Source organism: Populus trichocarpa, chromosome 1 (genome assembly GCF_000002775.5).
Source record: "Populus trichocarpa isolate Nisqually-1 chromosome 1, P.trichocarpa_v4.1, whole genome shotgun sequence".
NCBI classification, from domain to species: Eukaryota; Viridiplantae; Streptophyta; class Magnoliopsida; order Malpighiales; family Salicaceae; genus Populus; species Populus trichocarpa.
The window spans coordinates 14,496,747-14,513,911 of NC_037285.2; the positions used below are offsets into that span (position 1 = coordinate 14,496,747).

Genomic DNA, 17,165 nt, shown 5'->3' on the forward strand with positions numbered 1-17,165 from the left:
TTTCACCAAACTACTATCTTTACTTTTCTCTAATAGTTTGGTCATTAAAAATGAAGGAGTGATGCCCATAAAAATTCATATCATGTAAGGAGAGACATCAACACATTAATTTTTTTTTTATAAGAAACATAAAGTTTCTATGTATTTTCTGAAAGAAAGTCTATAAAAAAAGGATTTTAGTAGACTTTCTCCTATACAAATAAATTTTAGGTCAAGGAGGGTGATATTCATATATGGTTTGGTGTTGTCTTAATGTCCTATAGATGTGACTAAATGTAAAAGGTCTTAAACCTATTGTCTTGCCTTTAGCCAAAACTACTGCTATCTTTAGATGGGTGCTATTGGTTTTTTGGACCCAAAATAGACTAGGTATTTGTATATCCAATATAGTAGAAGATCATATATTCCTTGTAAGAGGAAAAATCTATTTTTTTTTTATCAATGCACTAAATTCAGGAGTTCCTAAAAACAAGTCTTCAAAAGGACCTGTAAAGATTTATGGAAGCGAAAAGTTCTCCTTTTCCTGGGTATAGGCCTCGTGTTAAGGTTAGGTCATGCAAAGTGATAGTTTACATTTCATATTTGAAAATAAAGATGTTGTTAGACTTTGAACAAAATAAGAAAATAATGGCCAATAATTTCTTGTTAGGTTTGGTGGTAATTCTAGATAACCGAATAACATTGAAGTTCTTATGATATTTTCATTATTCACTAAAGCTTTATTACATCTTGCATACCCATCTAACGTAATCTGCAGTAGCGACATTTAGCCATATTAGAATTCTTTTTTTTTTCTTCATGTATTAAGATTTATATATTCTTCTTGTAGGGGAGTTCTTTGTTTCTTAATATCTAGAATGAAGTGGTGGTCTTCTTTTTATGGTAAATTTTCATAAAATAAATCAAGATATTCTATATTCATGTCTCCTAGTATAACACTTATTGTAGACAACTTGATGTTAGGAAAGTAGTCTATTAAATTTTGGTAACGAGAAATGATCATAGTTTTTTATAGAACAAATCTTGAGACTACCATTTTTATCTCAAGGAGGAAAATGAGTATTTAGAGTTGTTGGTTGAATTTTTACAATAAAATTTCTAAGTCCGTAAAAAAAATGTTAGAGATATTTCAAGTGAAAGATAACAATTGAGAATAGTCTATGAAACATCATGCCTAAAAGATAAATCACTTCTTATTTTTAAATTAAATTGTTGGTTAGAATCTTAGAATGTTTGAAATGTTAGACATACTTTAAAATATGATTGATGCTTTTTTATGTTGAATAATGTTGTATGTCATGTCATATTTTCTTGATTTAATCAATTGATTTCAAATATAGATATGATGAGGAAGAATTCCTTCAATTATAAAATAAAAAAACATGAAGGACATTATTTATATATAAAAAATAAACATCCATGTATTGAACATGTGAGAATAATGATTGTTCATAATAAACATGAGAAAATAGCTGAAATGGACCAAGTATAATAGAATTTACTATACTACAAGAGTCTTGATTAACTATGAGATTTAAAGAGGTAGTCGCCTACCAATAAACCAAGTAACTGCCATGATTGCAAGGGAAAATGTCTAACTATAAGAGTTTGAACACGTGTGAATAATTAGAAATCCAAATTCTATTAAGAAAGGAAGTCCTTGGTATAATAACTAATTACAAATCAAAAGATTATCTTAAAATTCACATGATGTCAATAAAAAATAGGGTTTAATTTGTATTAGGATTTAATAAAGTCTTTTCACTTGATACAAATATTTGTATAAATTAGAACTCAAACTATGTATCATTATATAAAAGGCCACACAATCAATGTGAATATGGTCATCCCTATATATATATAATTTTCTTTATATTTCTCTTTAGAGGGTTGATATCACTTTATTTACAACTTTCTTTTATTTTTCTGCATTTTAATTCCTACAACTTTTTTCGCTCCTTCTTCTTAAGCCTTTTTTTTTTTGTGATGTCACTTTAGAATAAATTAACTTTTTTAAAGTTTCAAGTTCTTAGATCCCCACACTTCCATTGGTTTTAAGATGTTGCTAAATGCTTTCTTTTAAAATTAAGTATCTATTGTGTAGTTTCTTCTTTTTTAGAATGTAAAAGTGGTTAACCAGTAACATATTGATCAAAAGAATATGTGAGTGATTAATAGGTATCTAAGTTGATCATAACCTAATACAGAAACTAAGTGTTATGTAAATAAGTGTCACACATTTTTTAAAGGTGTGAGTCATCTTAAGAATCCTACATTTGCCAAGATTCAACTTATATTATGATCAAATATAAAAGTCAAATACTTAAAGAAAAAGAAATGTGATGCATCATATCTTAGTGCCCACATTAGATAATTGTTGAAAAATTGAATAAGATATATAAAATGAATGACTACTAAATTTATGTGTAATAAATAATGTTTTATTTGTTTGGATAGTAAGACCCAATTAGTTGTTACACTTTTAGATCAAAAACCCATTTAGATGCACAACAAACCACTTTAAATTTGAGATATTATAATAATATTATCAAACTATTTCAATTACCAACTCCACCATAATTTTGGTATCTACCGCTACCACCATCGAACCACCAAAATATTGTTGTGAACACCTTATCATAGTTCCATTTCCACTATTGCATGAAACATGATTTATCAAGCATGAGATTTTTGTTTTATGTAAAATAGTTTTTACTAGCTATTTGACTTATGCTTTGTCATAGGCTAAATAAAGTTTTCTTCGAAAAAAGAAAATTAATAGAGAACCTTTTCCAATGTGTTTTTTTACAAAAAAAATCCTAATCATAAATTGAAAAGCCTGTGCATGTATTTAATTAAATAAATCGAGAACCATATATGCCAATAAATACAAAAAAAATGTTAACGCGTCGATTCGACTCTCCTCGTTACAGATAATTTTTTTTGTCTAATGTAGAGAATGAATGTGTAGGTGTTTTAACGTGTTTTTTTACTTCGAGTAAAAACATAACCGTAAATTAGAAAGTCAATGCTTATACATAATAAAATAATTGAAGATCATATATGTTAATAAAGACTTGTAAGATCTCAAGTTCATTTTTAATGTAGTAGAAAAATAGGACAATGTTGCAATTGCTATAGTAAAATATCATTTTCTTTTAATCTTTGTATAATAATTTTAAAAAATATATAAAGAAAGAAAAGGAAAAAGTTACAAAAACAAATTACAAAAGAATGGAGATAAAAACAAAAAGAATAGTATAAATAGGTCAAGTGTAGAGTGATAAATATTTTAACTGTAAATAATAAAAAAAATAATTTTTTCTAAAATAATATAAATAAAAAATATGGAAAAATGAAAAAAAAATGATGATAAATAAGATAAGTGTAAAATGATAAATATGCATAGTATAAAGAAAAAAAATTATATATATATATATTTGCCATTGTTACAGTACAACTATAACAAAAAATTAAAAAAAATTATAATTATTTTTTTTTTACCGGAATATCTTTTTCTTTTAAAGAAGTGTTTGTTTTGACTGTGACAACATGTTTTTGAAAACAATTATAATTTGTTTTGCTTCAAATTAGTTTTTTAAATGTTTTTATATTATTTTGATATGCTGATGTTAAAAATAAATTTTAAAAATAATAAAAAAATATTTTTTAAAAAAACAATATCACAATTCTAAATAATATCTAAGTATATCTATAAAAAAAAAATTGTGAAGCTTCGGCAAAACAAACACAGCTACGACAATATTATTGGAATGCTACGCGCCATGAAGAGAAGTGATCCTGGCAGTGAATAAAAAGATCCAAGAATAACTGCAATATGGCTATAGGGCACGCAATTTATGGCACCTCTTCAAACGGGGCGATCTTGGATTCTCTCCCTTTTTTGTAAAGTTTTTATTTCTCTCGAGTAGTCAAAGGCATCCACATGTTCTTTGACTTTTTGCCTTGATGGTGCACATTATACGGCAAGAGCTAGTGCATGATAGCAAAATTAGTGGTGTCTTGAGCCAAAACAACCGATGCACATCATGTAATAATAATACGTCTTATTTATTCAGAATTTGTACGGACAAACTGTTTCGGATATTCATGTTAGTAAAAAAGAAAATACTTATTATGTATTGGTGTGTTGCAACAAGACCAGCACAAGGTTGGGCAGTTCTGTTATTTGTTTTGTGTTTGTGGCAGGCACCCCGATGGAGATTTGGTGGTCCCTAATGGCTACCAGCCGGAGACATTGCAGCTTGTGCTTGTAGGGCCTGGTTCTGATGGGATGGATGTGAAATTGTTCCATGTCTCAGGTGGTCTCTGTGAATGCATGCAAAGTGATTGTTGTGGTCTTCAGTCTTACAGCCGGGAGAGACCAGGTTCTTAGTTTTTACTGTAAAATTAGAGCCTGGTTTGGGACTAGAAAGTCGAAAGGGGAACACATGCTTTAAAGTTCTTGTCTTCTCTACAGTTTAATTTGTTTGGCCTTATCACCCTTGCTTTATCATTAGAAATTCAAGTCCCCTTTATCAATTTTTCCAGTCCCACTAACACCTGCCTCCAAATTCGCTGATGTGTCTTGAATGTTATTTTAGCATCGACAAAATAATGAAGCAACCTTTTTTAAGTTTCTCGATAATGATAATGATAATGACAGAGGTTTGAAATTTTAAATCCTGCTTTTTGAACAACTAAACTCATTCTAACAAAGAACATGATCATCTTCCAACTGCTTTTAGGACAACGTTGTCAAAGCATCTAAGATAAAACATAGACACGCACCAAAAAAAAAAAACACCATCGCATCCATGTTCAAGCCAACATTAACGCCTCTAATTCCATGTTGCATTTTGCTAACCATCTCCGTACCTAGCTATTTTTCTTCTGTAAATAACCTCCTTGTATAGAGTTCTCAGATCTTTACTCATCTTGATTTACTATTTTTTAGTCATGCCATTTTAGAGGCTCGATGTACCAAATCAAAGCTACCAATGTTCTGGTCATTACTTCCGTTATCGTTTCCATTATTACTATCTTCGTACGTCGCACCCCGCAACGGGAAGTAACCCTAAGAGTAGCTTCCGCCTCCATGGCCAAAATCACTGGTTAAACCAACGGAGCATTTTGGACTAGCAGCATTGGAGGAATTCCTGCTACTTGAAGCCATCAGTGTTGAATCATTGCTATTATTGTTAACACTTTGTTGCTGTTGACTTTCCCATCTATTTGCACTCCACGCCATGTCAGGCAATTCATCGGAGGCCTCACAGCCTGCTATGGCAAGCAGGGGCTGAGGAGATATCGATGATGATGAAGCACAAGAATTGTAATCCTCGAGAGTCGTCGGGGTCGAGTCTTTTGATGAACGTTTAGCTAGGTCACTAGCAATGAGTGTAGAGCTTGAGCAAATTCTCTTTACATCATACCTACTTATACCAAAATTTGTAACAGCACTGGCACCCCTAAATTTAATTGCTGCAATGTCGTAGGCCTCGGCAGCTTCCTCTTGTGTGCCTATATCGGAACAAGCGTTTAGGCATATATTTGAGTTACGTTTCTAAGCTATAAAATCCTTAATGTGCTTAAAAAATGGTCCGAAAGTTAAGGCTGAATTGAAATGGTGTGACTAGAGTGTATGTTAGTGCATGTCGATGAGACATGCATTAACGTTAAAACCATGAGCTAAATAAATTAACACCATCGCAACAAAAAGGGATTGGAAATTGTTAACACTTGGAATAAATGGAGGCCAAATAGCTATGTGCAAAACGTAGGATATGATGTCATTAGAAAGGATACTGCACCATATATACACTTGTATAGTAGAAAAATAAAGGAAAAAGAGAGAGAGAGAGAAAGTAACAAAGGCTCACTAAATGTTCCAAGGTACAAGTCCTTGTTTCCAGCAACCCTTCCTATTCTAGCTTGCCATCTTCCATGTTGATGATGCCTGCCAGGATAAAGGATAGCAACTTAGCAAAAAAGGGGGGGAAAAGGAAAGATATGTGGGGGATTCATATTTAATATTATTATATAATAACTATTCACACTTGATATATGCACATGGTTAACCATGTCTGCCTATTATTGCCCATGATAATTGAGAAAAAGCCTGCTATTACAGTAAATAATGGAAAAAAGCTCTATCATTGAAGTCGCTTTTTGCCATTACCTTGTCACACCTCTGTACACAGAAGCTCCTCTTGAAAACCCACTACTTTTCCTGTCAAAATTTGAACAAAGCAATCAATCTTTCTCCGCTCTCGCCCCCTTTTCCTTTTCTTTTACTAATCAAATATTATAAAATGGCAACTACCTTCTCAAATTGGCTACAAATTCTTGTCTGGTCATGTGCTCCATCTCTTCAAGCTCTTTTTCATAAGTTCCCACCTAACATTTAAAAAATAAAAAGATTAAGATATTATTACATAAATGCAAATCTAATGGTGGAACCTTTTTTTAACACGTCAACTTAGGGTGACCAACAGCCTTACAGGGAAATTAATATGCGTTGTTGGACCCCAATACTTCAAAGCAGCTAAATCATAAGCCCTTGCTGCCTTTTCCTCCTTATCATACCCACCTGATTTAAGATTTTAAACAAAAAGAATGACGCAGAAGAACAAGCACAATATTCAATGTATTTAATTAAGCAAACAAAAACATGTTAGTCAGCAATTAATAAATCCTACTCTTATGTCCACAAATATGGACCATTTTGTAATATTAAAGAACATAATATATAAATAATATGGATATAAGATTTTCACCTACCGAGGTAAACTGCACAAGGGTTTGGGTGACATTGAGAGATGAATACCAAAAAGTGCATGAAAAAAATAAAAAAAAAACCCGTTAGTTTATTCTTCGTAAGAAAAGAAAAAAAAAGAGAGAGAGGACAAGATATACGTATACCATAGATAATTACAGAAAATATCAAAAGCTAAATTCCTCTCACCTTGCCTTCCTTTCCTTGTTTGTCCTTCTTTCCTGCAACTATTATCCCACAAATGGGCCTCATATCTCCCAGTCCATCTATGCCTAACAATCATAGAACACACAAACAGATAATTGCATATATATGGTAAAACAAAGTTTTTGTGATACTTATATGGTGAAGAAAAGTTTAAATTAAGGAAGATGTTCCTACGACTTAATAAAGAAAACTGAAAGAAATTCTGAGTACCTTGTTACACCTCTATATTGTGAGGTTCTTTGTCCAAATGTCTCTATAGATTTACGAGAAACTGGTTTTTTAGCAAGTGATTTTGCAACTGGCCTTATACTGTTATCGACCACTTGCAATGGAGATATAGCAACTAATCCATTTTGAGAACTAGGACTCACTGTGAGTGATAATGATTGAAAATTGCAATTGTTTGCTTCATTTGGAGACTCCCCACTAGAAGAAAATGGTGTAGACGTCTGCCTAAGCCATGACTTGAACCCAGAAAAAGAACTAGCACTCTCAAAAGGCACATGGTACATGCCAGTTTCTTGGTTATGGTTATGGCTGTTGCTATGGCTACGGCTATGGCTAGGGTTTGGATCACAGTGCTGAAGGCTGTCACTAGGGATTAAGGTTTGCGCATTGTCATTGAAATGGTAACTTTGGATGAAAGAAGAATGGCTTGTGAGACTATTCTTCCCAGTTTCTATATCTTTATTGGTGTTGAAGCTTGGTGCTAGATTGGGATTGATTCTATTGGCATGGTTTTGATTAATGTGGTGATCTTCTTGCTGACAGTGAACTTCGGTCTCATCAGAAGGTGAGTTTGAGTAACACCCCAAGAAATCCTCAAGCTTTGGACCATCTTCACTTATTCTACCTTCATCCATAGTGTTTTCATATCTCCAGTCTACAAATCACAACCAAATAAGGTGGAATATTACAGTAAAATCGTCATAATTCATGTTCAAGTTTTCATTAAAAAAAAAAAAAAACACATGCACTGAGAAGGAAAGAAAAGGGGGGCATGCAGTACCTGGGGTACCATTAGATGGCCGTCTAAAGGGATCAGCAACACAAAGAGATCCATCAGATAGCAAAGGCATGACAGAGAAACTAGCAGCTTGATCTTCTCTACCGAAGTCTTCATCAACTCTCAAGTGCGGACTCAGAGAAAACCCCAACCAATTACTCATGTGATCTTTACACACAAAAACCTACAAGCGATTTATCTCTCTCTCTCTCTCTCTCTCTCTCTCACACACACACACACACACAAACAATCTCAAAACCTGTGTTGTTCAAAGCTTGTCCCTCCTTTTCATTTGTTCCTTCGTTTCACCGTGACTTAAGGTTGTGGTTTGGTTTTAAAGCTCAAACTTCAAAAAAATTTGGTGAGCAGTGCTCTGACTCTCTTTCACTCTCTCATCTAATGTTCTCAGCCTCTACATCTCTGTGTTAGCTGTTTCGCCAAGGATGCTTTGGGTTTCGTGCCCTCTCTTTCATTTCTTCTCAGTCCTTTTGCAGAGGTGGACAGGAGTCCCATGACATATACATAGACATGAAATTTATTTATTGGATGCAAGTGTGGCCAAATTTGATGCTCGTTTATTCCGTAAAATTGAGCTCTTTTCGTAGTTTTTTTCTTACTTTTCACACGTAAAGGATGGGTGTTCTAAAAGTTGTATCGTTATTTGTATATTCCCTTTTTTTTTTATGGCAAAATAAAAAGAAAAAAAGAAAACAGTTGCTGTAAACCAGTTTTTTCCATGTCATCTAAATCAATCTTTTGAATACACACACTCTTATTACTTTAGCTATAAATTAATTTTTCTCTCCATAAGTGAAAGAATCGAATTATATAGTATATTTATTCTAGTATAAAATAATCTCGCAATTTATTGGTGTTATGGTAAGTAAATTTAAAATAGAATTAGTTTTTTCTTTTGTTATTACAAAAGGGTAAATTTCATCTTAACTTCCTATATAGTCTACTAATTTCCTTTTAAAAATTAAATTTCTATCAATTATGTTTTATCATTATCATGGTAATTCATTAGCATTTCTCTCGACATTAATTGGTACATCATTGGGTACTTAAAAACATCAATATGCCATTTGCTCTCTCTCTGTAAAGATGATAGATCATAAAATAAAAGAAATATGTAGATTTATTTCTAAAATTTATTAGATCATGACTGATTCGGAGCTCAATTTGTGCATTATTATCGATGTCTAAAGGGAGCTATTGTGAGGACATCATGGAATTCAATAACTCGTAGACAAGGTTTTGGGTTTAGTTATTTTGATATAAAAAAAAATTATGATGTCTAATTATATTTTATGAGTTAATTTTTAAAATACACTTTAAAGAAAGAAATGAATACAAAAAGAAAAGAGAATATAAAAATATTTCCACCCAATATCTCTCTTATAGATGTGTATCTTTATTTCTTTTTAAATGGGTCCTAGAGAGTAATTAATAGGATGTTATTAATTATTCATTGAGCACCATAAAATTATTCATGTGTAAACTCTTCCTTGATAATTAATTTTTGAATTGAATGTTAATTTTTTATATATAAAAATTTGAGTTTAATTTATATAGGATTTTCATGCTTATGAATCCTATACATGTATGGTTGGACATTGCCATTAAAAAAAAATGATGTCATAAAAAGATTATTGAATATAAAAGCAAGATTGGAGAGGGATTATGGAAGAGAGAAAAACAGTGATATAAGATATAATAAAAAGCCTTTAATGGTATGATATGGTCACATTGACCTAGCCAAAGTTCACTCACCGCAAAAAGAGTTTTATATGCACTGAAATCAAAAAATTCTTAAATAAGAATATTTACACATTGAAAAAATTCAAGCAAAAATCAATTAATATTTATAGACAAAGATCAAATTTATGATGTGTTTTATTCTTTTTAACTCAAATGAAGGTAATCCCACTGATATGATAACGGTTTACTATATGTGAGTTAAGGACACCCTTCAACATATGGATTCAAATTCACATTTATGAGGAAAAGGATCCATTTAAGGATCACAAGATAATCAAAAATACTTTTTTTTTGTTTCATGAAAATAAAAGGTATTAACATTCGAGTTATATGATTTATTTAAGAATCATATTGCCGCCAGATTGATTTTTTTAATAAAAAAATGTTTTTTTATGTATGAAAATAATCCTAACTTTTTTTGAAGATTTGTTGAAAATAATTTTTATGACATAAAATTCCACAACAAGCTAACATTTATATCAACACATAAAATTAACATATCCACGTATAAAATCAACACATCCACATGCGAAATCAAACAACATACTTTTTGTAACTCGTCCTGTTAACTCTATCGCAAGGTATTAATTCCAACCTTATCACACCAAAAACTAAATTCCCAATGGCATCATACCTTGTGGATGCCATGCAACAAAGTGTATCCCAACACTTTAAATATTAACAATCCCATAAAACAAATCCATAACATGTTACAATTTATTCAAAATAACAAAAATTTATTCAGGATTTGAAAATGACCTTCAAAAGCTATTTGTATGGACAAAAAAATAATAAAAATGGGATAACAAGTGTAGATAGGTGGTGTGCACACACTCAATGCGTTCACTATATCGGATGATGTGGAGCGTGTGCATCATGTGCCATGATTAGTACTTAAAAGTGTATTTTTATCAAAGTTTTATATCATCATTTTGCACTGGAAGTATCAATAACTCCTTAACTAGAGCATGTTTTATAATAACAAGTCTGATAATATAAGATAACTTTAATTTATGGTAAATGCTCATTTTAAATGCAAGCATATCTCACAATTCAAAAGATTGATTGATGTGATTAACTATTGAAAGTGAAAGGACAAAGAAAAGGCGAAGCTTAAAAAGGAGATACCGATTCAATTCAAATTGGAACACTGTTCAGTTATTGGGTCATATCTGGAGCTGTAGATCTTGGATTTCAGTTTAATTTATATGGATAGAAAGATAAGAAATAGGCCTACCATGTTCATGAATAGTGGAAGACCCAAATCTGCCGTTTTCAAATCCAAAATTTGGCCACAAAAGAGAAGCCAGAATCTGTCCTGCAATCCAGCCCAAACACTGCTCAGAAGTTTACCCATAGCTAGAGTTCTAGAAGGCCAAATGACGTGAAATGTGGTGGGTGGAAGGAAAATACAATTTCCAACAAGTTTCATGAAGAAGACCTGCTCAAATTCTGATGGTAACAATGACATTTCATCCAGACAAGAGCTTGAGGGCTATCCACCACGTCCACCAGCAGCACTACTCAGTATTTTAGCTATATCTCGAGTTCTAGTGATCCAAATGTTCTAAACTTTTATGGGTGGAAAGATAAGATGATTTCCAACAACGTTCATGAGGAACACTTTGCCCAATTCTGATTACATCAATGTCAATTTATCCAGCCAAAATGCTTGAGTGCTGCTGTCCACCAAGTCCACTAAATCAATAGTTGGCCACTACATCAATAATCAATTACCAAATGAATAGTTCTGAATTTTAGCTTATAAAAGGAGGCATTTGCCATTCATTTAGAAATCTTGGTTCTTCATATCAAGATCATGTTCTTGCTCTCTCTCTATATTTTTGTAATACTTAAGTTTTGCTTTCATTAATCTCTTGTTCATGCTTTTCATTTCCTTTACTATACTTAGTTAACTTATACCATGTTTATGTTCTTATATTGTTTATTTATGTTTTTCTTCTTCATAATGTCTAGCTAAGTTAATTATGTCAAGGTGAAAAGGTTTCACTAATGGTGTTAGGATAAGTATAATATAAACTCAACATGGACTTTAATGTTTATATCCAAGAAAGTTTGCTATTAACATGTCTTATCATTTTTATCTTATTAATTCTTAATACCTTGCTTGTTAAATGGTTAATCTAGATTTGTGTTGTATAACACTTGGTACATCAAATACTTGATCCTTCATAGTCTTCGGCCGACATCGTTATTATGAGAGGAACTTGATTTGTTGTCAACATAAGTTAGCATCATGAATACCTGATAAAATTTATAAGTATGGTGTTACGTAAATAAGATGATTAATATGATTATGTTGATAATTTATAAAGAGTTTATACTTTACTTATCTCTAATACTATTAGTGGATCCTCTAACCTTGACATTTGTTTTTATCATTGTTTAATCTTCACATTTATCTTACATCTCAAAGTCCTCTTTAACTCATCATCATCGTCGTCGTCATCATCATTGTTGTTGTTGTTGTTGTTGTTATTATTATTATTATTATTTATAATTTATATAGTTCACCTCCCTATGGTTCGACCCCGGTCTTTCTGGGTTATTTATTACTTTGACACTCCTGCACTTGGGATAAGACATCAACTGTTTGATAGTGTCAAGTTTTTGGCGCCGTTGCCAGGGAGGTAAATTCTTGTATAAATTATAATATTTATTTTATTTTCACTTTTCACTTTTCTTGTATCTAACTTTTGTTTCTTTTTCCTTTTATTCTCTTTCTACACGTGCATGAGAGTTTGGTCACGTACATTAAGTGGTAGACTTTGTAGGGTATCCTCATCATTTTCAGAAAATATGGCCGAAGAAGATAACCAATCACTTCATAATGAGAATAATGAGAATAATCGAGTTAGAACACTAAGAGACCACATGAATCCAACAAGAACAAGTGCACCCTCATGTATAGTTTTCCCTCCTGATGCATCTCACTTTAATTTTAAGCCAGGCATTATTCAACTTTTACCTTCTTTTCATGGCTTAGATCTAGAAAATCCATACTTGCATTTGAGAGAATTTGAAGAAGTCTGTAACACCTATAATGACTTAAATTGTAGCATGAACACCATCAGATTAAAGCTTTTTCCTTTTTTGTTAAAAGATAAAGCTAAAACATGGCTACAAAATCTTAGGTCAGGATCCATTCGTGCTTGGGATGAAATGCAACAACAATTTTTAAAGACGTTTTTTCTATCTCACAGAACAAACTCTTTCAAAAGACAAATCACCACTTTCACTCAAAAACCAGGAGAAACATTTTACCAATGTTGGGATAGGTATCGAGATTTGCTTAATACTTGCCCTCATCATGGTTTTGAAATATGGAGATTGGTTTCACATTTTTATGAAGGGTTAACACCTAAAGATAGGCAAATGGTGGATTTGATGTGCAATGGAACTTTTGAAAATAAAGACCCTGATGAAGCAATGGAGTACCTAGACTTGCTAGCTGAAAATGCTCAAAATTGGGACACTACAGGCAGTTATGAGGCACCAAGTAAAACTCAACCTCATACATCTAGTGGAGGTATGTACAACCTTAGGGAAGATTATGACCTCCAAGCCAAATTTGCATCTTTAGCTAGAAAAGTTGAGGCACTAGAATTAAAAAAGAGTGGTCAATTAAAATCTGTTCAAGACATTGTGTGTCAAATCTGTGAAATGAATGAACATGCAACCAATGACTGTCCAACTTTGCCTTCTTTCAAAGAATGCCTCCATGAACAAGCCCATGCTTTAAATAGTTTCCAAATGCCTAATCATAACCCATACTCGCAAACATATAACCTTGGTTGGAGAAATCACCCAAATTTCAGTTGGAAGAGTGGTAACAATAATGCACAAACTTCACAACCACCGTTTCAAGCACACCACAATTTCCAAAATTCTCATGGATATGAACCTCCTTATGCTCCACCTCCTAGAAGAAATCTTGAGGAAACATTGCATGCATTCATTGAAAAGCAGGAGACAATCAACACTCAAAATGCTCAAATCATGGCAGATCTAAAAGATGCTCTTGCAAAATTCACATCTTCTCTCAGTTTTCAAGAGAAAGGTAAGTTTCCATCTCAACCACAGCAAAATCCCAAGGGGCAATACAATGCAAATGCAAGTAGTTCCGGAAGCCAACACATGGATCAAGTCAAATCAGTCATCACTCTTCGCAGTGGTAAGGTTATTGAAAAACCCACTCTTGAACCATGTGAGAAAGATGATGAGTTAATCTCCGAGGGTAAGGAAGACGTTGAATCTGAACATTGTAAAGAAAAGACTGATTCCCTGCCAGCACTTCCATTTGCTCATGTCATGACCAAACAAAGGAAAGTCAATCACAACTCTGAAATCTTTGAAACTTTCAAATAGGTAAGGATCAATATACCTTTGTTAGATGCTATTAAACAGGTACCTTCTTATGCTAAATTTTTAAAAGATCTGTGCACTGTGAAGAGAAAACTGAATGTGAAAAAGAAAGCCTTTTTAGCCGAATAAGTAAGTGCCATTCTTCAGAACAATAATGCTTTGAAATATAAAGACCCTGGTTGTCCTACAATTTCTTGCTTTATTGGAGAACATAAAATTGAAAGAGCTTTACTTGATCTTGGAGCTAGTGTGAATTTACTTCCATATTCAGTCTTTCAGAGTCTCAATCTAGGTGAGTTAAAACCAACTTCTGTAACTCTTTTACTTGCCGATAGATATGTAAAAGTGCTTAGAGGAATAGTTGAAGATGTGTTAGTACAAGTTGATAAATTCATTTATCTTGTGGATTTTATTGTCTTGGATACACAACCTGTTGAAACATGTAATTCAATTCCTGTTATTTTAGGACGTCCGTTTCTTGCAACTTTTAATGCATTGATTAATTGTAGGAATGGACTGATGAAGTTATCATTTGGAAACATGACATTGGAGATGAATGTTTTTAACATTTGCAAGCAACCTGGAGATGATAATGATTTACAGGAAGTAGACTTTATTGAAAAATTAGTTTATGATCAATTTCAAACTACTTCCAATGAAATTGAGTTTAATGAATCTGAAGATTTGCAAATGGTTTATTTTCAGGAAGAATCAAGGGCAAGTAATTGGAGACCACAAATTGAAGAATTGCCACCACGATCAATTGAGTCTATACCTTCAAGTGTTCAACCACCAAAACCTGATTTGAAGCCGTTACCATTCAATCTCAAATACTCATTTTTGGGAGAAAATGAAACTTTTCCGGTAATAATCTCTTCCAAACTTAATGCACATCAAGAAGGTAAGTTGTTACAAACTCTGAAAATGCACAAAAATGCATTAGGATGGACCATAGCTGACATAAAAGGAATTTGTCCTTTGATTTGCACACACAGGATTTATTTGGAGGAAAATGCTAAACCCTCTAGAGAAATGCAACGAAGGCTTAATCCTAATATGAAAGAAGTAGTGAGGAATGAAGTCATTAAGCTTCTAGATAATGGAATCATTTATCCTATTTCTGACAGCAAATGGGTAAGTCCTACCCAAGTTGTACCCAAGAAGTCTGGAGTTATTGTGATAACAAATGAGAAAAATGAGTTAATTCCAACTAGGACTATTACTGGTTGGCGCATGTGCATTGACTATAGTAAACTTAATTCAATGACTAGAAAAGATCATTTCCCTTTACATTTCATGGATCAAATCCTAGAAAGAGTTGCAGGTCATGAATTTTATTGTTTCCTAGATGGCTATTCAGGTTACAACCAAATTGAAATTGCATTGGAAGATCAAGAGAAGACTACTTTCACATGTCCATTTGGAACTTTTGCATATAGAAGGATGCGTTTTGGATTATGTAATGCACCAGCCACGTTTCAAAGATGCATGCTTAGCATATTCAGTGATATGGTTGAACGTTTTCTTGAAATTTTTATGGATGATTTTTCTGTTTTTGGCGATTCATTTGATGATTGTTTGACTAACTTAGAAAAGGTTTTGAGCAGGTGTGAAGAGAAGAATCTTGTGCTGAATTGGGAAAAATGTCATTTTATGGTAACAAACGGTATTGTACTGGGTCATATTGTTTCATCGAAAGGAATTGAGGTTGACAAATCTAAAATCGAGTTAATTGCCAACTTGCCAACACCAAAATCTGTTAAAGATGTTAGATCATTCTTAAGACATGCTGGTTTTTACAGAAGGTTCATCAAAGATTTTAGTGTCATATCTAAGCCATTGTGTAACCTTCTAACAAAGGAAAATGTTTTTGAATGGACTGAACAATGTGAAAAAGCCTTTGTTAAACTTAAAAGCTTGCTTACTTCTGCTCCTGTCATTCAACCTCCTGATTGGTCATTACTTTTTGAAATAATGTGTGATGCTAGTGATTATGCCGTAGGTGCTGTCTTAGGACAAAGAAAAGATAAGAAACCCTATGTAATTTACTATACAAGTAAAACTTTAAATAGTGCTAAAATGAATTATACTACCATTGAAAAGGAATTACTTGCAGTAGTATTTGCATGTGACAAGTTCAGATCTTATCTTGTTGGCTCACCTGTTGTTATTTTTAGTGATCATGCAGCTTTGAAATATCTTCTTTCAAAAAAGGATTCTAAGGCTAGATTGGTATGATGGATTTTGTTACTTCAAGAATTTGATATCACAATCAAAGACAAGAAAGGCACCGAAAATGTTATCGCGGATCATTTGTCAAGATTGACAATAGATTCCACATCTGACATCACACAAATCAATGATTACTTTCCTGATGAATATTTACTTTCTGTTGTTACAATGCCTTGGTTTGCTAATATTGTTAATTTTCTTGTTTCAGGACATTTGCCAGCTCATTGGAGCACCCAAGACAAAAGAAAGTTCTTGACCGAAGTGAAGAACTTTTATTGGGATGACCCTTATTTATTCAAATATGGTCCTGATCAAATATTTTGAAGATGCATTCCTGACAATGAGGTAAGTAGTGTCATTAAATTTTGTCATTCTAAGGCATGTGGGGGTCATTTCTCATCAAGAAAGACAACTGCAAAAATCTTAGAAAGTGGATTTTATTGGCCCACCATGTTCAAGGACACGCATGCATTCTGCAAGATTTGTGAAAATTGTCAAAAGTTGGGATCTATTTCAAAATGTCACATGATGCCTTTAAATCCTATTCTTGTCATTGAGATCTTTGACTGTTGGGGTATAGATTTTATGGGTCCATTTCCTCCATCATTTGGTTTCTTGTACATATTAGTCGTAGTAGATTATGTTTCAAAATGGATAGAGGCAATTCCAAGTCGAAACAATGATCACAAAACAGTGATAAAGTTTTTGAAAGAAAATATTTTAAGTCGATTTGGAATCCCCCGAGCCATGATAAGTGATGGTGGAACACATTTCTGCAACAAGTCATTTGAGTCT

General features: G+C 32.7%; 1 protein-coding gene across 1 annotated transcript; it reads right to left on the reverse strand.

Moving 5' to 3' along the window:
• Positions 1–4,615: 4,615 nt before the first annotated feature.
• LOC7478106 (AP2-like ethylene-responsive transcription factor AIL1) lies at positions 4,616–8,561 on the reverse strand. Its single transcript, XM_024603863.2, has 9 exons — positions 7,995–8,561; positions 7,196–7,868; positions 6,968–7,050; positions 6,784–6,792; positions 6,504–6,592; positions 6,326–6,399; positions 6,182–6,232; positions 5,883–5,959; positions 4,616–5,523 (listed from the first exon to the last, which is right to left on the reverse strand). The coding sequence occupies exons 1-9, from the start codon at positions 8,152–8,154 to the stop codon at positions 5,078–5,080; spliced, it is 1,662 nt and encodes a 553-aa protein (XP_024459631.2). The 5' UTR covers positions 8,155–8,561; the 3' UTR covers positions 4,616–5,077.
• Between the last annotated feature and the right edge of the window lie 8,604 nt (positions 8,562–17,165).

What these genes read in the sequence shown, in the direction of transcription:
- LOC7478106 (XM_024603863.2), bottom strand. Translation starts at nt 8,154, where the DNA reads ATGAGTAATTGGTTGGGGTTTTCTCTGAGTCCGCACTTGAGAGTTGAT. An exon ending in CAATATAGAGGTGTAACAAG is followed by an intron (nt 7,051 to 7,195) that starts GTACTCAGAATT and finishes TATGATTGTTAG; the next exon opens with GCATAGATGGACTGGGAGAT. An exon ending in TTTGTAGCCAATTTGAGAAG is followed by an intron (nt 6,233 to 6,325) that starts GTAGTTGCCATT and finishes AAATTTTGACAG; the next exon opens with GAAAAGTAGTGGGTTTTCAA.